Source organism: Coenobita brevimanus, chromosome 14 (genome assembly GCF_032717465.1).
Source record: "Coenobita brevimanus isolate Jiangsu-jjx chromosome 14, ASM3271746v2, whole genome shotgun sequence".
Classification (NCBI taxonomy): Eukaryota; Metazoa; Arthropoda; class Malacostraca; order Decapoda; family Coenobitidae; genus Coenobita; species Coenobita brevimanus.
This window is the reverse complement of record NC_136967.1, coordinates 26207360-26229204: the sequence shown is the minus strand read 5'-3', so window position 1 is coordinate 26229204 and position 21845 is coordinate 26207360. Positions and strand designations below refer to the sequence as shown.

The 21845-nt window shown below is 41.1% G+C and overlaps 1 protein-coding gene across 1 annotated transcript in view; it reads left to right on the top strand.

Moving 5' to 3' along the window:
• Nucleotides 1-21845, top strand: part of LOC145390253 (zwei Ig domain protein zig-8-like) — a 70082-nt gene that overhangs the window by 19584 nt on the left and 28653 nt on the right. Inside the window, exons 4-5 of the mRNA XM_080265241.1 lie at nucleotides 5951-6083; nucleotides 18217-18320. Coding sequence (XP_080121367.1) covers nucleotides 5951-6083; nucleotides 18217-18320 — 237 coding nt within the window. The remainder of the gene's footprint in view (nucleotides 1-5950; nucleotides 6084-18216; nucleotides 18321-21845) is intronic.

Here is a 21845-nt window from a genome sequence, read left to right as displayed (position 1 = left end):
TAAATTCTTTTCGTAGCACTTCTTCATTACTAGCATCATATTCTAATGATAATCTATTGCTGCAAGTTAATATTCAAGATGGAGAGGTGGTAATATTAGGTATAGTTACAGTAAAGAGAGTATAGTTGTAGACTTCGTTAACCGGGTCAGCAGGAGAGGCAATTCCCAAGTAAAAAAAAAAAAAAAAAAAAAGTCGGTTGCAAAACATATATTAACAAAACTCATCACCAGAGCCAAGGGGTTAAGGAGTGCATGCAGTATTCCTGATTTGGCAACTTCACCTTCCAAAACTTATCTTTTGATCCTTTGAACCCCAGGGAGTATTTTTTCATATTTTATTTCAAATATTACCAGGGTGTTTACGTTTAGAAAGGACCTCTGGTAACGATGGGCTAGAACCAATTTCCATTAACTCCTGCCATAATAAGAGTGCCATTTTAAAATTATTTTCCTTTCCACCAAACAATTAAGCCTTTCTTCCGGTTAAGAAAAACACCTTGGACTTACGTGTTATACATATGTGCAGAAGTTCATCAGTGCACGGACTTGAAAATCCCCCATATGTTTTACAGGCTGCCCTCTTGCAACCAAATCACTTTAAGAGCACTATCGTACTGAACAATATATATATATATATATATATATATATATATATATATATATATATATATATATATATATATATATATATAAGTTCCTGCAGACCCAGTAGTGACTAACATTACTTTTTACACTCAACGAGTTAAACAAAATATTTTAACCTTCTGAGCATGATGATCAATCGCTCTGTTCTGCCCTCCTCCTCCCATACTACAATAGGAAACTTTACGAAATAGAGGGGTTAGATACAACTCTTATTAACCCATGGACTGTGCAGGAACTCATCTGGAGCTAAATAAATCGCGTGACAGTGACTAATAAAATATAGAATACGTTACTGGACTGGTAGGGTTAAATGGCTGTTACCGGTATTCCGTAAGTCAACCGTCTAGTACACGTGTAACGCCTGTGTAACGCCAGATATTTATTCTTACCGGTGTTACCAGTGTAATGGTCGGAAATTGGATTTCCCACCGTAGTTGGTTCTGTTTAACTTACTCGTTGATAATACAAATGGTACTCAACTTAGTCTCCCCTCAATGACTGATAAAATATTCACCTCAGTAAGAACAAAGGGGGGTTAGCACTTCGACTTTGAATGATAAAGGTTAATTGTTTTACAGATAGTTTTGGTAGCGTTTGTAGTTTTGGCCGAGTCGAGAATAAGTCAGTACCACGAGTGTTAGTCGTTCCCAAAGCGGAGGAATCTTGAACTGGAAGGGGAGTGAGTTATGCATGAGAGGACATAATTCCCTTGGTTGGGTATCAAAATTACATATACTTTACTTTAATAATTCTATACTTGTTAATCAACAGACATTTTTGAATTACATGACCTTTAATCATACGTAAAAGGGTTGTAAATTAAGCCATAGTTTGGGCTAAAGTCATACATTACTGTTACCAAGCGAAACAATTTGAATATTCAACAGTGATTTCTGAGGTCATCATACCACACTCTTTAGTATCGGTTATTCTTGGGTTCGTCAATAGCCTCAAGACTGGGACATTTATTGATATGAATTGTCTTTTCGGGCTGCCATAGCCTCGAACCAAAAAAATAATCACTCTTGTTCTATTTCGTCAGGGCATTATATACTCATCACACAATTCACTAATAATTCATAATCACTAATAATTCATACTCACTAATAATTCATAATCACTAATAATTCATAATCACTAATAATTCAATCACTAATAATTCAATCACTAATAATTCATAATCACTAGTAATTCATAATCACTAATAATTCATAATCACTCGGGCTTGTTTAGCCTCGAGGAACAATTCAAAAATCACATTTTTCTTACAACCACTAAGTTCACTTCAACACTCCCAATATTCCTAACCTATTAATAGAAGAGAAAGAAAACGATTGATGAGTTTGAATTCGCCTTTCCGTTACATGATCACATTAACTTTCAAAATTCTGTACCTTAACGACTATAAAAAAAAGGTTTACCTGATTGATTCATAATACAATTTCTACTACATTCAGTTTATAAACTATTCATGGGTAGTGTAAGTGTGTGTGTACGACAAGTCTATGGGCAATATCACACGATGGCCTCGTGCACACCCCAACGTCACGGTGTCTGTGAACTGAATCAGCGTCTGTTATTCACCATGTCTGAGTAGCGAATGTCTACGTTAAGCTTTTAACAACATTACTTCATATGGTTCACGACAAGTAAGGATTAAACAAGCAAGGGGGGGGGGGAGAAAGGAGGAACGTGTACAGCTCACCTGAATCAACGTCTGTTATCCACCATGTCTGAGTAGCGAATGTGGCATTGTCGGGCACGTACGGACGCTACTCCTAGATCAAATGAGACTGTGTTTTTGCGATATGGTGGGTTTTAATTCTCTTCACTATTTATATAGTAGAGTACACATGACGTTAGGACTTTTGATTGAATTGGAGAAAATTTGGGATTCAATCCTTACTACATTCAAATACTGAATTTACTGCCATCCCGCCTTGAGTTTGAGGTAGCTCATGCCATCTAGTGACGGCTAAGGCAAGCGGGACTATTTGGTCCTCACAAATTACATTATTTTGGCCTTTTTTGAGTATTAATCTTACATATTTGGGTTCTAGCAGCTTCATTAGTAAGCATTTCACAACAATGATACGGAAAGAATTGCATACCCATTATTATTCTGTTTAAGGTTTAAACTTGGCGCCCAGCAACGACGCACAAACACGGGGGGGGGGGGGGACTTTGCTCACATCTGTTATTCGTTACTCCCATAGCTCAACACTTCAGTTACACCACCTATGCATAGATACAGAGATGTATACATATAAAAATAAAGTTATCCCTACATCGATCATTAACACATGAACTACTACTTAGGACAGGAGCCTTATAGACTAGTATTCAGATTACACCCTATCTAATTTAGAAATTACAGTACCTCTAAACATATACATGAATACTATATTTGTGGCACTACACACGTATCCATACACTGGCTCATCCCAGACCACTAAACTTTTCTGATCTGACAATACAGCATGACGTTCTCAGTACAAGCATACTGAATGGCACCACCTTCTGCGAAAACATATATTTTCACCAGTCAGTAATAAATAAAGAAAAATACGAAACTATTTCCATCTACAGTTTTTTAAATGCAAGGAGGAAGGAACCAGAGGCCAGGAGCCCGCAAATTATCCCCCCCAACCCCCCAAAAAAATGAGAGACAAATTCAAGATTCGTTCATTTTTAGATGCCTGGACACACTGCGTTTGAAAGACTGGAGGTCATAGGCAGTACGAAATACAGAGGAAGACGGTTCCTGAATTGACCCGTGGCATACATGAAGGACAGGGAGTAACAGTTAATTCTTGCATTAGAGAGTTAGACAGAAAAGGGCTGAGAGTTTGCTGCTAGATGGGTGCTAAGCACCCGCCACGGTGGTGGAGGGATGCAAGCAGACAATTCAGAGGAGCAGTGACTATTGAAGTACCAATAGAAAAGAGATAAAAATGCAACAGTGGGGGGAAGAGATAGAAGTTAAAGGGAGACAATAAGAGAAGGAGAGTTAATGTGTCGAAAAGCCTTTGACCTGACAAAGTTGTTAGAAGCTGTATTTGGGGAACCTCCCCAAACATGAGAGTTGTACTCTATACGGGGGTGAATAAACACCGTTTATAAAGTCAACAACTGTGCTGGGAAAAAGAAGGTACGGCTTAATCTCTTGGAAACAGATTTTACACGAGAGAAATCCCGAGAGAAGGAACCCCCAAGTTAGACTGAGCTGGGCATTGCTAAACACGAAAGGATATTCCTGTGGTAGATTTTGACGGGTCGAAAGAAGTAAGAACTGAGTTTAACAGGTACCAAAAATTTTTAAGCAGTGCTCACTTATTGTTTTATTTTTTACAAACCATGCTTAAAATTACACTTCAACAGTCCATTCAGAGAATTCAAATATAATTTTAATTCCAGCTTACATTATCCACTACCAACAACATTCCTTGTAAGACAAATCTAAACTTTTTTATTCATATCCATATACTTCACGGTAATTTCAAAGAACATTTTTTCCCCACAAACCTGACATGACTCACATTTACACAGAAAAGATTACCTAAGTCATTCTAATGTTATAACTACGGCACAGAACATAAAGTACGGTATTCTCTCTAGATTGCCTAATATAACAACCTTTCTCGCTCAGTCTTCTATTAACCCACTAACTAGGAGAGTCGAATGAGGTATCAAATTATCGCTAACTCGAGCGACTAAAATTAATCTGTACAGTAAGAAACTGTGCGGTAATAGTCTGTGTGAAAGCAATATCAGTACCTTTTTCAGTGATGGCAAAATCTAAGTAGCTTCCTCTGGCTACATCCTGACGACTATTCATCTGAGAGAGTCATTACGTCTCAGAAAGTCAAATAAAAATTCGCCATACACGGAGGCACAATTACATCAAAAAGAACATTCTGCAGCAATTTTTATACGATACTAAACCAACGAAACCTTTACTCTTCTGCTTCCACTTCCATATTTACCTTCAGCGGTGATATTGCGAGCACGAACCATTAATATGTGCATTATTAGAAAGATTATCATGGATTCCTTAAAGAGATTCATACGTCCCCACTGAATTCTAACATGCTGGGGATTCTATTAGAAGAGATCCAAACAAATCAGCTGTGGAAGCGCCTCAAAAACACTTACCTGGCCTCCTATGATTTCTTCTTTTGTACCCGGTACTGATAATTTAAAACTTTTTATCTCATGACGTATTTTTATTCTAATTAGTCCACCTACGAAAATCTCAAATAATGAACGGATTAATGGAAGCTAGAGTTATCTTCTCCAGTTCGGGAAATCTGTGCTAAGCCCAATAAACTAGTCATGATACAGAAAAAAAAAAATGAGATTGAGAAAGCTGAAACACATTTCTTGAATTAAAACTACTTTTTTCATCTCTACGATATTCAGATCTTTCTTTCGTCTGTCTAACAATTTATTTCCGATATCAAAAACATATGCATTGTGATAAACAGTTACTTTCAAGAAAGCTTGTTCAGTATTTGGTTAGGGTAATCTTGGTTTGCTTCGATTTCCTCATCATTGTTATGGCGTGTTTGAGCCCCCTCGCTACACAATCTGCCAACCACTGCCTCTTTAGTAACAGTACTGTGATATGCCGACGACCTGGTACTGCATTACCAACAACCAAAAACTCGAACAAGCAGCACCCCAACTCCTACTCTACCTAACAAAAAAAAAAAAAAAAATGACTGTCTCACAAACCACACTAATATTTGCCCCTCTTCACTCCAGACACAGAAATCCCCCAAACACCCTCAAATTCCCTCTTTTACTATCTGGTCCCAGTGGAGACGCAACCCAAAATTCTAGCTTCTATTTCTTATGGGTATTTTGTTCTTCCTAATATACTCAGTGAAGAAAATGCATCATATTAATTCCTTCAGTACCAAACGGCCATTCTATACAGGGTAAAGTAACCTGGTAGCAGCAAGAATATGGTACAGAAATACATCATCGTACAGAGATTGTTTAGCAGGCTGGGTGAGGTTATGAGGGTCTCCTGGTCTGAAGAATTTTACAGAGATTTGAGTAATAACCAGTCAAAGGGCACGTCTTTCCTGTTCCGGGGCCAACACTATTTCCTGTTTCTCAATCAATTCTTATTCTGTTTGTAATCAAATGTCAACCAGTTTTCAATCCTTTCTCAGTCAGTTCATCATCGTCATCCAGGCCTCTTCTCCATTAAGGGTGTCGTGTTATTTGTCCTAAATCAAATTTAAATCAATTAATAATTTCTCAAACAATGACCTGACACTAACCTTTGTTGCAGGTGACCCTCGACAACGCCACGTCGTCCTTCACGCTTGGAGTGGCGGAGGCGCTGAGGAACGACTCCGGGGTGTACGAGTGCCAGGTTAACACTCGACCAAAGCTGTCCAGGCCCGTCTCACTCAAGGTCTTAGGTGGGTCAGGGTCAGGGTCAGTGTGTGTGTGTGTGTGTGTGTGTGTGTGTGTGTGTGTGTGTGTGTGTGTGTGTGTGTGTGTGTGTGTGTGTGTGTGTGTGTGTGTGTGTGTGCGTGCGTGCGTGCGCGCGCGAGCGTTTAGGATGTGGAAGTCAAGTATATGTCCTCAACCTACTGTAAGTGTGAGTCATTCCACTAGCAACCACAACCAACACTGCTTCATTACTCAAACCCCTTCCTCGGTTCGAAGCTTCTTAATTTCATATTCCTCTCAGCTTAGCGTTAAGAGGTCTTTTCCTCCCCGCCTCCCAAGCAATTTATTTCGAATGCAGCATCTTTCATATTTGTGTATTTAAAATTACAATAATTTGGAAAAAAAAAGAAAAAGAAAACGAACCTGTGAGCTGGAATACATGCAAGGAACTGTGAGAAACTATGTGTGTGTGTGTGTGTGTGTGTGTGTGAATTAATTTGCATAAAGATATATGTCACGGCTTCAGGTTCACTCACTGGTATCAACAAAGGAAGGCAAATATGAGAAACAAAAGCCTGAAGAATTACGGAAACGAAAGAGTGAAGTGGAGAAAGGAAAAGCATGACGAAAAAAGAAGAGGAAGGGAAAAAGGAAGAGCCAAATGATAAGAGGAAAATTAGGAATGGGTGAAGAAAATGAGAATAGATTAGGGATGTGTGTAAAATGGATGTGGAGGAATTGTCAATGGATTTGCCAGAATCTGAAATGATGGGAGAGTTTATAAAGTGCAGACAAATGCAGAAAAATTGTATTTGAAGACAATTAAAAAAGAAACAGGGAAGTACGTCAAGAAATAAAGAAAACTGTTTGGAGAATGAGATAGCAAGTGTGTGTGTGTGTGTGTGTAGAACTCGTCACATGACAACAATGCGTTTATTTCTTGCATGTTATGCGAACTTGTGTATATGCATACATATATTTGTGTGTGTGTGTGTGTGTGTGTGTGTGTTTACGAAGGATTTTCTATTAAAGCTTGTGCGTGTGTGTCCGTGTATGTGCATATGTATGAATATATAAATATCGAGTCTGGTAACGGTTAAATATTTTTGTGCTTGTATTTTCAAGGCTAATTGTTTTCAATCTTCCATTCTGCTGGTACCCCTCTCCCTCCCCTGCTTAGCTGTTAGTAATGTTCCTGCACCATCATCAACGTGCGCGCGTACGTAAACAGGACACTTTCGAACCTCCTGAAATTATTTTCCCGAGTTCAATTTTTGCAATAAACCCACTCGTACACTCGTGAGATGTTAATGTTGCACGGGTTCCTCAACTGTCAAGGAAGCACAACGTTGACGTGGCTGTATCATTGCAATCTTTCTTGAGGCAATGGTTTTACTTCCATGATCATAATTAAAGTAATGCACTAGCTCAAATATACTGTACCTTTTTAAGCGTATCCGTCATGATGCTTTCTTTTCACTAACATGTTTCTCGCACAACGGTAGTATAAGCTGCATTTATTTGTCCATTAAAGTATGCAACAAGTAATCACTGCTATGGTGTTCTACCTTTTCACGTTTCCTCATTCTTTTTTCGTCGCACAGAGTTTTAAGAACGTATTTAAGAACACAATCACTTTCAAATTAAGTAATGACATCTAAAGCTCTTGCACCACTGCCTCACTACCGGCCTGCAGAGAAACTAACAGACTAAGTAGAGAAGCAGTGTGCCAAACAGACATCTTGAAAAGCGCTAAACTGAACTTGCTGTAGGTGAACAATTCAAACTTTCTCGCCAAACTGGATTTCAAAACGCGCTAGATAAAGAGTAAAATATAAGATTTTCGCGTTAAATATGTATGAAATATGCTAGATCTAGCTTCAGAGCGCCAAACTGGCAACAATATACTGTAAACAAGACAATAATGATTAGTGAATGGGAGGGGAAAGCGTCAGCTGTTGCCACTCGAAAGTTACCATCTATATATTAATTTCTCCGTGTTTACAAATTATGTAACTTACTCAAGAGGCATGCTAATAATGTAATGAAGTAATTTAGTTTATCAGCAGACATAGTTACTTATCAGTTTTTACTTAATGATAAACTGAATTAAAAATGCGATGCTCCACTGTCAGAGAAAACGGAATGTGAAAGCACCGAGGATAGCAGCCCACTTCTTTCCACCATGAATAGCAGTACAGCCTGTGCTTTGATACACGATGCGCCGCGTAGATAACACGGAAATTGGATATCTATATACACTTCACTCCGACGAAAATGTTGCAGCCACTAGACTCCAACAGCGTGAAGCGTTTTATCCCCAGCAAAGCTGGTAATAGCGGGAGAGATTCATTATTATTCTGTCATTCATCCGGGGCAGCTCCAACGCCATCTTTTAACCATAACGATTTTAAAAGTGAATCACACGCCCTTAAGTTACATTTATTAATAATAATAATAATAATATTATTATTACTACTACTACTACTACTACTGCTTTGCAACAACAACAGCAACAACAACAACAACTACTACTACTACAAATACTACTACCACCACCACCACTACTACTACTACTAACACTACTACTACTGCTATTATTATTATTATTATTATTATTATTATTATTATTACACCCTTTCATGCATGGCCTTCAATGATATCATTCCTGAGAGCTGCAGGGTTTATACAAAATGGCAGAAAAAAAAAAGGTGAGGGGGGGAGGGTACAAAGTGAACAAAAGAGGCCAGGAAAACCCAGCCTTACTGAAACAGGGTAAAAGTTCAATATAGCTTGAGTGTGGGTATAGAGGAAGTTTGCTATGCGGGTACATGGAGTTTGCAGTGCGAGGAGACAGGGGAATCTAGAGAACGCAAATATTCATGAACCACTTAGAGGAACCGGTGAAATATGGGTTGTAAAGAAAAAAGAAGGGAAGGGTGGTTATGTGTGTGGGTGGGTGGGTGTCTGTGTGTGTTGGTTATATATAAAGGATGATATAGTTAGACTGTTAATTTGCGTGCGTGTAGGAGGGCATGAGTGAACGAGTCATTGTGAAGAGAGAGTTTGTGTGAATTGTTGACAGCATGCGTCCGAATGAATACAGTGGTAGAAAAAGATGTAAACGAATTGAGGCATGTCTGTGCCTGAATGCGTGATGTGGAGTTGGGCGTGAATTAGGAATGTAACTTCGGTGTGGCTATGAAAGTGTATACGAGTTGACTGGTGTGTGTGAAAATATGGGCGGGGAAGGACTGGTGTGTGGAAATGTGGGCGGAAGAACTGGTGTGTGGAAATGTGGGCGGTGAAGGATTGTGTGAAAATATGGGCGAGGAATGACTGGTGTGTGAAAATGTGGGTGGGGAAAGACTGGTGTGTGAAAATGTGGGAGGGGAAGGACTGGTGTGTGAAAATATGGGCGCGGAATGGTGTGTGAAAGTTAATACAAACGGTGAGTGCAAAGGAAAGAAGGCAACAGATCCATCGAGTTAAACAATTCATACCAACATATTGGAACTACGTTTGTCATGAGATAAAACAGAGCCAAAGTAGGGCAGAAATTGTTGTGTCTATGCAAGAGCGACAATTTCACGAAGAGGTTATCATATCAGCCACTGGAACGATTCATGTTACTGTTAAATCCAGACTCAGGCCTTTTGACATTTGGCAAGCTTTTGGTATCACGGTAGGACGTGACAATGGCATCAGTTCTATTAGGCTAACGAAGTAAGGTGTGTAAGATTTTTTTTTTTTCTCTCGCCTTTTTCCAGTCACGGAGAGAATGGAAATGTGCAAAGGACTATTGTGAAGTAAAAACATGAATATAAACCTGGCAGACTGATATTTCCTAAACGAAACCAGTAACAGTGAAAGAAAATATTCTGATTTTTATTAATCAAAATGAGAAACAGAATACATGTATACAGGCGACTGAAACAGGTTACTGCTAAACCTTCGCTATCCATGGAGAGAGAGAGAGAGAGAGAGAGAGAGAGAGAGAGTAGGCGTGAGGGGGAGGTAGCCAGTGTCAGGGGCAGTTGATGGATTTTTTTTACGATCGGCGCCTTAAGAGTAATGGTAGTTGGGGGGAGGGGGGAGGCGGAGGGGAAGAGGTAATGAGAGGAGAAGGGGAGAGGAAGGGGGAGGTGAAGAAACGATTGTTAGGGGAAAACTGAAAGGTAGGGAGGATATGAGATGAGGGGAGAGTGAGGTAGGATATGAGAGGCTGGAGGATAAGAGAAATAAAGAGGAGGGGGCGTGGAGAAAAGGATGCTGATCAGGAAAACGGGGGCATGAGGAGTAAGGGAACAGGTAAGAGAAGAGAAAAAATAAGGAGAGAGAGAGAGAGAGAGAAGGGGAACGGGAGAAGAGGGAGTGGAGAACTGAGAAACGATTGCTATGGAGAGGGGAAGGGAAGAGGTGAAGATGGCGAGGATGTATGTGGGGGGATGTAACGGGTAGTGATGAGGAAGGGAGTGTAATGGGAGCGAGAGGGGAAGAAGAGAAGAAAAGCTTGTTAGGGTGAGGGGTAAAGGGAAAAGTAAAGATGATAAAAGGTGCAAGTCTGACGAAGTAGTGCGAGGATCTAGTGGACGTGGAGAGGGGAAGAGTGGGGAGGAAGAGGGATAGGAGAAATGAGAAAAGATTACTATGGGGAAGGGAAAGGGAGAGGTAAAAAAAAAAATAAATAAAAGTGTGGGTGCAGATGAGAGGACGCAGGGGAGAGCAGTGAGTGGAAAAAGGAAGCAGAGATCTGAAAATGGAGATGGTGACGGAGAAAATGTAGTTAGAGAGTTAACAGGAGAGTATGGGCAAGGTCGGGGGACAGGTGTGATTACAGTGTGTACTAAAACGGAGGAAAGGGAAAGAGGAGAGGTGCGAAGGAGAGGGAGAAGTAAAGATTCAGAGACGGGCGAGGGAAAGATTGTTAGAGGAAGAGGGAAAGGTTAGGGATAGAGAGAGAGAGAGAGAGAGGGAAAGGTAGAGAAAGCGAACGTAGAGATGAAAGGAAGAAGTAAAAGATAAAGGAAGAAAGAGGAGGGGGGAAAGGGAAGAAAAACATGAAAGGTCATAAGGAGAGAAAATGAAGAAGCAGAGACAATAAGAATCCATGTGAAAGAAGGGAGTGAGTGACGAGGCGGAGTGGAGATGTTGCAAGAGGGGAGTTAGAGGAGGGGAGGGGGTAAAGGGAAAGAGAAGCTGAAGTAAGTGGTGAGAGAAGGTGCCGATGATGAGATGCAATGAGGGGTAAGGAGAGTTGGTGAGGCATAAAGGACTATGGCGAGGGGAAATAGGCTAGTGGGGATGAGGGGAGGTAGTAAACAGTGAGGAGATGGGATGCTGCGAAGGGTGTAAGAGGTGGTATGAACTTAGGGGTAAGGATGAGGGGAGGCAGGAAGAGATCAGGAGATGAGATGATGGAATATTACGGGGGGTGTAGGATGTGGCGAGGGGCGAGGGGAGAGGATTAGCGGAGGTGGGAAGGGATAGGGAGAGGAGAGGAGAGGATGTTGCGCAAGGTCTATGAGATGATAAGAGATAGCGGTTGAGAATGAAAGGATGCTGAATGAATTAGAAGCGGAGATGAAGAAGTATTGGTAGGGGGTGTTAGAGGTGCTTGGGGAGATGAGGGCAGAGGGTCAGTGGGTGATGGTGAGTGAAAGGGGAATCTAAGTGACGAGGGATAGGTTACTGTAATATTATGGTTAAGGAGATTCAGTACCATATGTTTTGGGAAAATTGATGTTAGATGAATGTGTGTGTGTGTGTGTGTGTGTGTGTGTGAGAGAGAGAGAGAGAGAGAGAGAGAGAGAGAGAGAGAGAAAGTGAAGCAAGATCGTGAGATATGCATTACTGATGGAATGCAGCATGTAAGATAATGAAGCATGAAGACAGACAAACACACAGACAGAAAGACACACACACACACACACACACACACACACACACACACACACACACACACACACACACACACACACACACACACACACACACCCTACACCCCCACCTACACACACAGCCCCAAAGAAACAAAGTAACTCAATACACACCCCGCTCTCCCACATGCAATATTAATGGAAAAATGAAAATGGCCCGCAGCTCCATCTGTTAAAGGTGTGGGGCTGTGTGCATGCGAGCGGTGGCTGAACGGCGCACCACGGTCTCTGATTATTATTTTTATGATTTTCACTTTCCCATCTTGCCGTAATTTTTCGATCGTAAGATTTTTATTGCTAGAAGAAGAAAATCAGGCGTGGTAAGCTTTTGCGCTGTTTGTCACTGTCTCTGTCTGTCTGTCTGTCAGTCTGTCTGTCTGTCTCTGTCTGTCTGTCTCTCTCTCTCTCTGTCTGTCTCTCTCTCTCTCTCTCTCTCTCTCTCTCTCTCTCTCTCATATAAATAACTTAGTTACTAGGGGGAAATAATCATAAGTCTTGGCATGAACTGAGAAACACAAATATTTTTACGAAACATTTTCTCGACACTACGATTTTTTTCTTTAACTGGCGGAAGTGATAGAGACGTGGCAAGATTCTGATCTCTCATTTCCTTATCTTTCCCTCAAAAATGATTATTAGTTACGAGAAAGACTGAAGTATAAGTATATGAGTCACCATCATGTTCTTTAAACCCTTCGTTATGATGGTCTGAGATTTCATTCATGTTGCCTGGAGAGAATTTTTTTCCCATATAGTGGAGACCATTCGACTTGAAAGTTTTTGAAGGAGTCCTAAGTATGATGTATAGATTTACCCTTACTACCACCTGGAGAAATTGGTCAGCAAAGGGTTAACATCTCGTAGTGAAAGATCAACCCCACTGACGCAGCGACGGAAAACTTGACTATTGTACTCTCTCCATTCTTTCTTTCAATTACCTTCTTGTTTAATGGTTTACAGCAGTCTTCACAAACTCTCTGACGTCGACAGAAATTTTAGACATTTTAGTCACGCTACCGAGGGATGATTTTATTCAGTTTAAGTATGAGATCTCGTTGTCCAAGTATTAACCTTGTTAGATTATAAATTTGCACCCCACCTTAGCCTTTTTTTTCCTTCATTTCTCTTTGCCCTCTTCTACTCGTACACTTTTTCTTTATTCTATCCTTGGCTTCCATTTCTCATCCTCCTCTGTTTGTCGTACTTTATCATCGTCCTCTTCCCTCCTGTTCCCTCACTCCTATCTCTCCTCCTTCGCTCCTTCTCTTTCCTTTACATTTTCCTCCTGTCGTCCCCCTTTCCCCTCCATATTGCTTTTACTATCTCATCATCGTATTCCTATTTTATTCCTCCTCCTCTTTTTCTCCCCTCCTTCTCTTTTTTCTACTCCTTCCTCCTCTTCCCCTCCTATTTCTTCTCTTTTTACTTCTCCATATTCTCGTCCTCTTTTTCCCTCACTTCCTAAGCTCCTCCTTCGCTCCTACTCTTCTTTCTACTCCCTTCCTCTATTCCTCCTAGTATTCATCCTCCCTATCCTTCATTTCCTCTTCCTCCTTTTCCCTCAATTCTCTCTTTCCTCCTTTACTCCTACTTTCTAATCCTTCCCCTCTTATTCCTTTTCTCTTCCTTTCTTTTTTCTTCATTTATAATGTTTCCTCAACTATTTCTTTTCTTTCCATTACATATTTACTTTCCCTTCCTGCTGTTCCCCTCCTATTCCTTATCTCTTTCCATCACGTTTTGTCGTTTCGTCTCCCCTTCTTCCCCTCCTATTATTTCTCTCATTCCTTAACTTCCTCTCCTTCCTCTTTCTCCTTTTCCCTCGCTTTCACCTCCATCTAATACTTCCTGTAATCTTCCTCCTGTGGCTTCCCGTGCCGGATAAGAGAACGCCAGTCTTCCTAGAACAGTTATAAGCTATAGTTTCTGTTCATCCTCTGCCTTGCCCCTGCCTGAAAGGAAATTGCAGCTAATGTATCACAAAAATACGGAAACTTGTTGATATACGATTTTCACCTGAACATGGCTCGGATTTTCCGCCTTTGCAGCTTATATCCCGTAGCTCAAATGCGTAGAAAGACAATACTGTGACTTTACATCCTTTCCATAGCACTGCTTCGTGACCATCATCATATGCTAGCGCCAGTCTATTGTTACAGGGCAGCACTGAAGATAGGAAGCTGTCAATCTTAAACCAGGTTAAAGTGAAAAGAATATGGTTCAGAGATGTTCTACATTGCAAGCGTCGCAAAGATTCGAATTGTCACTTTAGAGGTTGACAACAGACCTTCATTCTGAGGCAAATCCCTGGCTACGACATCCCGCCAGCTTGGGGTGGAGGTTAAGAGAAGTATGGCTTAGCGTAACTATTAAATGTGTCTAAGTGTCAAGTGAATGGGTATGTGAGGAAGGGTGGCTTCGAGTGGCGGGGGTGAATGATGGTGGGTTGCGGTGAAGCTTTGATTTTTTTTTTTTTTTTTTTTCCCGCAGCCACCGTGAAAAAATATATATGATTTGGGGGTAGATTTGGCAGTAGATAAGCTGATAAATCTCTGTGTCTTCAGCAGATGTCTGTATTTATACCCACGTTTGGTACTTTTTTCTGTCTCTAATATCTCTGTTTCTTAATTCATATAAATTATTTGTGCTCCCGCTTCACTTCAAGAAGTCCTTCCTTTGCCGAATAAAATATTCTTGCACATGCTAGAATTAAAAAAAAAAAAAAAAAAAAAAAGATGCATCCCCGTACTGACGAATAATGGAGACCATTCCCAGCCCCTTTCTCATAACAGATCTCCCTTAAGCTGAATGAAGCCATCTTGCAATGGCAAGAGTAAAGCAAACCAGAAACACCAGGGAGACTGGTAAACACTTTTCATTGATTGCTCTTACGGCTCCACGCTCATCTGAACGTGAATTCGGTGAACAGCAGGCTGAAGTTCCCATTCTCCTATAATTCACCATCCTTCTCTTCTGGGATACAGAGAGAGCCGAGGGATGTTTGTATAACTGATCACTGGAACCGCCCTGCTATGTTGGTGCCTCCAAGCTAAGGTGTCTCTGTTCAGCACTGATTAAACTGACTTATGTGCCCTTTTTTGTGGTAGGTGAGGGCACTCACCATCCACTCACTCGATGTAGTGCTGGTCTCGGGTGTCTGCCCTTTCCTCTCCTCTCTCCATTCCTTCCTTCCTCTTCTGTCTTTCTATACTTCATTCTTTCCTCATCCTTCTGCCTACGGGTGACCTTACACTCCCTCTTTTGTCTTTCTTTCCTTCATTCTTTCCTCTTCCTTCTGCCTATGGGTGACTACACTGAGTGACAAGCCTAACGGTTTCCTGTACACTAGGAAACCATTTACTACGCTGGGTGGTAATCATATAACCAATTTATGGCGCCTGGTGGTTTAGTGGGTAATTACAGCGCTCCAATCGGATTGAGCCGGTGAAGGTTTATATCCAAGGGGTTGTTGGGGTTACTGCTCGTGTAATGCCACTCAGGGATGAGTGAGGCTGGTCACTCTCATCTTAAATGTCAGGACCAAATTGCCTAGCCCCGGGCTTCTACGCTCCTCATGGGGCAACGTAGAATTGAATGATGGATGGATGGATGGATATGCCCTTCTGAATTTTACCGGGACAGTTGCTATGGTAACCGCCAAGTTTCATCACTCATTCAGTAGACTCATAGTTGATTCGGGGGTATTGTTCAACGAATGTAAGTGCTGTACTCCCAGGGCTTATGAGATTTTCTGTAATAGTTTCCTTTCCTTGGTCATTTTTTTTGCGTCGTACTACACATTTAAAAAATCCGTTGGATCTAAACATGGATATAGTTTGCACGTATAATAATAATAAGATTCTGCATAGTTTATGTACACACACGAGAAAACAAGACGAAGGGCATCTTTGATACCTACACCCACGCCAACCGTATCAACCACCCCAAGACATCCCTCAGACACAGCTCAGGTACACACCACACGCACCTCAGACACACTCCCAACACCCAGACCCACATCAGACACATCATAAATACTCCCTACTCCTCAATACACAACCCTTCAAGTGTGACGTCTATAAAATTCACGTGTGCAACTTGCCTTTTTCATTCTTCAAAAAGGATCAGTGACAGTGAACGACTGAGTGACACAGGGAAATATGGACTTGGCTGCACATGTGGGTTTGGCATAAAATGTTCACACCATAGATGCAAGGAAGTCTTCTAAACTAACTAGGATGCGGGTCTTATTCCTCTCTCACTGTTATTCAGAATTCGGAACTTTATCATATATGATTTATTTTACTCTCACTATTATTGTGGCTTTGAATTCCACGCTCTCTGATTTTTATTGTAATTTCCTTTAACACGACATTTATTCCTTACTCACACACTGATATTGTGATTCACTACCCATGTGCACCGTGCTCCTCCCTACACTACATATCATCACCTACACTGCATTACAACACCTCTCCCATTACATTTCACCCACTACACCTCATCATCTACACCAGTCACTACACTTCACACCTCACCCACTACATCTCATTCGCTATATATCATCATTACAACAGTCCAGTCACTACACCTCACACCTCACCCACTACATCTCATCCACTACACCTCCATCATCTACACCAGCCACTCACATTGTTAACATTTTCGTTTATGAAAGATAAACACAGAAATCGTCCTTTTCATCAGAGGTAAGAAAAACTTAACCATATTAACAGGTGTCTAATAATGATTTATACGTTTGGATTTAGAATATTATTTTTTCTAAAATATGAGGTAAAATGAGCCAACGTACCCCATTCCTCACCTTGCCTCAGTCACGTCTGTGTTGAGGAAAAGACATGAAAATATAGCTCTTCTTGGGGGATGTAATTCTAACATTCCATGGAATTCTTACAGATATGAAACCATGTGCAACCACCTAAGACATTTTATGCCAAAAGAGGTAAAAAAGATAAATGGCAAAATATACCTTTAATCCAGAGCTCAGCCTTTATGCAACATATTTCACCTAAATTCTGTGGGAGACGGAGGTTCTTCAAGGCGGACTTACGGCATAAGTATCAATCCAGCAGCCAGCACTGGAATATAGTCACATGGGCCAACTGACTCCTGTAACAATCCAGCCATTGGCCCTCTACACCACACCCACTACACCTTAACCACTGCACCTCCGCACTACACCTAACCTGTTACATCTCACCCACTACACGTCCCCATTACACCTCACCCATAACACCCCAGTCACTTCACTTCACCCACTACACCTCACTCACTGTACAGTACCTCAATCGCTACACCTCACCCATTACGCCTTAACCACTACACCCCACCCATATCACCTCGCATTGCCTTAACCGCTACACCCACTACACCTCACCCATTACACCTCACCCACTACATCTCGCTCACTACACCTCACTCACCACATCCTCATCTACTCAGTGAGCCTGTGATGCACCACACCTTTCACATCATTTAAAACTCACTCTGTTTCCCTTCATCCTCAATCCAAATTCATTTTTTACTCATCCAATTCTCACTCCAGACTTAACCACGCCTTCACCACACTCCACCATCTTTAATGCCATAACTAGATTCAACACTCACTTATCTTACACGTGTCGCAATTCATCCTTATCCCAGATTCACCACATAACATCCTGATTCTCATGGATTCATCCTGACCCAAAGATACTCACAGCCACATCCATCCTACCTGCACCGATGCCAGCCTCCTCACTATCCCCACTCCACACTATCATCACCCCAAACTCTTCACTATCAACGGTCCACACTTCTCACTGTGCTCACCCCACACTCCTCACTATCCTCGCTCCACACTCCTCACTATCCTAACCCAATATTAATCTTTCTTTCTCCAACCCACATTCCACACAATCTTAACCCCATACTCTTTACTAACCTCATCCACATTCCTCACTATTCTCACCACACAATCCTCATTATCCATAACCCACACTCCTCACTATCCTTACGACACACTCCTCACTATCCTCACCACACACCTCTCATTGTCCACCTCAAACATTCTTCTTAACCCAAACTCCCCATTATCCTCAACCCACATACCTCATAATATTCACCCGCTCCTCACTGTCCTCTCCTCACTATCCTCACCCCACAGTCCCCGCTATCCTCACCCCAGTCTCACTCATTCCCCACCTTTCTCCTTCCACAGTGCCGGCAGCGAGGATAGCCGGAGCAACGGAGCTGTTTATTCGTCGCGGCTCCACTCTCGTCATCACCTGCACCGCCCAGCTCCACCCTACTGCACCCTCAAAGGTACGAAGGTGTGTGTGTGTGTGTGTGTGTGTGTGTGTGTGTGTGTGTGTAAGCTGTGTGCATGTGTTTGTGCGGTGGTACTGTCGTGAAGTAATGATTGTATAATAGTTGCATGTGGTGTGTTCAGTAGTGATGCTGTGTGTACTCAGTGGTGTTACAGTGGTGTGATAATGGTGGCAGTATGTACGGCAGTAATGTAGTGGTGTTGGCTGTGTACTATTCCGCTCTCTCCCCCTTAATTAGCGTGGGAGACTATCATTTCTTAGGGTCTGTGGGGATAGTCGGAGGGGAAAGGGCTGTCCTATCACTTTCAACTCTATTTCCCTCCACACCAAATCCTCACTAAGCCCTCCCCATCTCTCACTTATATTCATATCCTTCTCTTATTCTGTCACACTCCATAAACCGTGTTCTTGTTAGCTTAGATTTCGTGACAGCTTTTTATCAGTTCCCTTATCAGACTTTCTTAAATTACTTTCATCCAGTATATCATCATCCTTATCCTGACCACTTTTCCCACCAAAGGATGAGGAGATGTAGGCTCCAGATATATGGAGATAAAGGAGAGTGGAAGAATTATCATCATGCTCCGTGATATGAACTACAAAATCAGTTACATATCATCCAAACCCCTGGCAGCATGTCACCTAACCATCTGCTCTTATTTTTTTCTTTATGGAGTCGCTTTACATTCCCCTACCAAATGGAGTCAGTCAAAAGGATCCAAATAACGTACAAGAGTATATGCAGGTGCTATTCACTAAATCCTCCGAATTGCCTTTCTTAATTGCATATCCTTACCCCTTCTTTGCCGTCCATATTCCAAACTACTGGTGAACTCTCACATCCTTCTTCCACACATTTTGTTCCTTCTTTATGCAACACCCTTTGTCCCTCTTCCCCCCAACTCCCTTCCGTGCTCCACAACCTAACCCCTTCTCTTCCTTCCACACTGCGAAATATTATTCCCCTCTTCTTACACCCTAAACCATAATCATTTCTTGCTTTTTTAAACTAAGCCTTGCTCACTCTTCAGCATTTTCCATACCCTCAACCTTTCTCTTTCTTCATATTCTGCACCCCTGGCTTCCCTCCAAAGTCCAGAATCATGTTCCGTTTTCTTTCACTCCAAATGTCTACATAAAAAAATGTCTTAACTCTTTTCTCCATATAACAGACCATTAGCCCATATCCCTTTTATATTCCCAAACCTTTAGCCCTTATTTTACTTCCACACTTCACAGTCATACTCCCTCTTCCTCCATTCCACACACTCAGTCCTATTCTCCCTCATAATCTCCACATGCTACATCCTTTGCCCTTCTCCTCCCTCCATAACCCACCCTCTTATCCCTTCTCTTCCCTCCACACTTCAAAATCACATTCCAATCATTCTTCACTACTGCTACATTGCCTTTCTCCTTTCTATATTCTCAAACCCATATGCCTTCCCCTCACTGTAATCCAGTCCCTGCACATTCTTTTCTGTCCATGAACTACGCCTTTAGCTTTGCTCTTCCTTTCACTTTCTACAACCATATTGAACTGTACCCCTTTTCCCTCTATATTCTAAAACCATTAGTCCTTCTCAACCTTCTATAATCCCAGGGTTGAATTTATATGGGGTCGAAGGAGGCTGAAGCCTTGAGCTTCAAGCTTGTGCGTGACCTGTGTAAATAAACAAATTAATGAATAAATATAAAATATCAGCATAGTTTAAATGATAAAGTAATGAGATTTTACCAACCATGCAGCTCAAAAAATGAAGCTCCATACAAAAAAAAGGAATTCGCATATGGGAAATTCTGCTTGTTATTCTTAAACTTTATTGTTAGCTATAATTTCATTTAGCATAAGTGAATACAAAATACAAAGGAAACAGTATACTTTGTTTTATCAAGATTTAGGCAATATTCTCCTTTATTGTTTGTGACACTGCGGCGTATGGCAATAGCTTATTAATGCAAGTATATATGTAAGTATGCATGTATGTAAAAGGGCTTCCGAGCAGAATTCACCTCCTTAACCCTCTCTAACCCTCCATTATTCACACACGCAGCCTTCTCTTTCTTCCATACGTCAGAATCTTATCCAGCTCTTCATCATCTTCAATCCTCTTGGCCTCCATTTTATTCCTAATCGAAATTTTTGGTCTTTATCATTATACCCTGTGCCATACGCTAAGCCCTTAGTGTCTTCCTTATTTCACATCCTTTACCCCATTGCCTTTCCTCCTTTCGTGTCCCAAGCATTTGGCCATTTTAATTTTTCAAACCACCACAGCCTGAATCCCAGCTTTTCTTTCCATATTTCCAAACCTTTATTTTAACCTTCATTCCACATTTCAGAACTAAAACCCACTTTTCTCCCACTCCAAGTCTCCATCTTTCTCCCCAACGCTTTCCTCCAACCTCTCGGTCCTCCGCCCCCCCCCCCCAGCTACCTCCCTTCGAACCCCCAGCCTAATCTCTTGTCCTTCAAAGTCTCATCAATGTTTTATCCTTGTACAGTATGAGCCAAGGCAGGGTAGGGACGGGGAGGATGGGGGTTAGGGGAGGATGGGGGGAGGGGAAGGATCTTAGGGGTTGGGGGTAGGAGGGAAGTTTCTTGACAAATTATTTTTCCAGATTCTCTACGGTCTTGAGTAGAAAGGGCATTATAATACGTAATATTTTTCTCCGCCATAATCTTTTGACTTTGAGGGTGTCTCTCAATTGAGCAAATTTGTCTTGTATTTATAAAATATCTGATTTCGTAGACAGCAGAGAAAAAGTTAGTTTGTTAACTGATTGACCCGTTAACGATTTTTGTTTATACAGTTCCGTGACTGGTTGGTTTGTTAATTCTCTTTTTGTGAATTGACCACTTGCGAGTGTTGGGCTACACGGAAGTTCAAAATTAGTTTTCATAGTACTAACATAAATCTCATCTATAATAGAACAATATCAAATGAAAATACCTTTCATATAGATAGATAGATAGATATGGATATATAATATTAAGTAACTTACTGTACACTTTTGTTTCAATTATGCCCTAAATAAGTAAAGTACAATATCGAAGACTGTCCAACCTTTCAGTGTTTCAAGAATAGGTTAATATTTCCGTATCTACGCGTTTACGACTAAATCGAGGAATAACATTGTTCAGCAAGTATATACCGTACATGATGCTATGTCCAAGCTATTTTCACTCTACATTCATCTAGTTAAAACGCAAATTGTGCTAATACGCAAACTATAAGGTGTAGATACTTTGAACTTTTCTGAAATAAAAAACTCGCGAGTGGTCAGTTGCAAACCCGCTTTTTAAGTCTGGCGCCAGCCAAACTATTATTCTCCATTTCAGAGAAATCGTGTGGGGTGAAAAAAAAAAAAAATCTATAAACGAAATAATCGATTATACAATATATATATATATATATATATATATATATCAGGTCATGCAGTTGTATTCAGGTCACAGAAACCCGTCCCAACCAGAAGAAAATAAAGTGAAAACTAGGGAGTTTATAGGGAAACATGT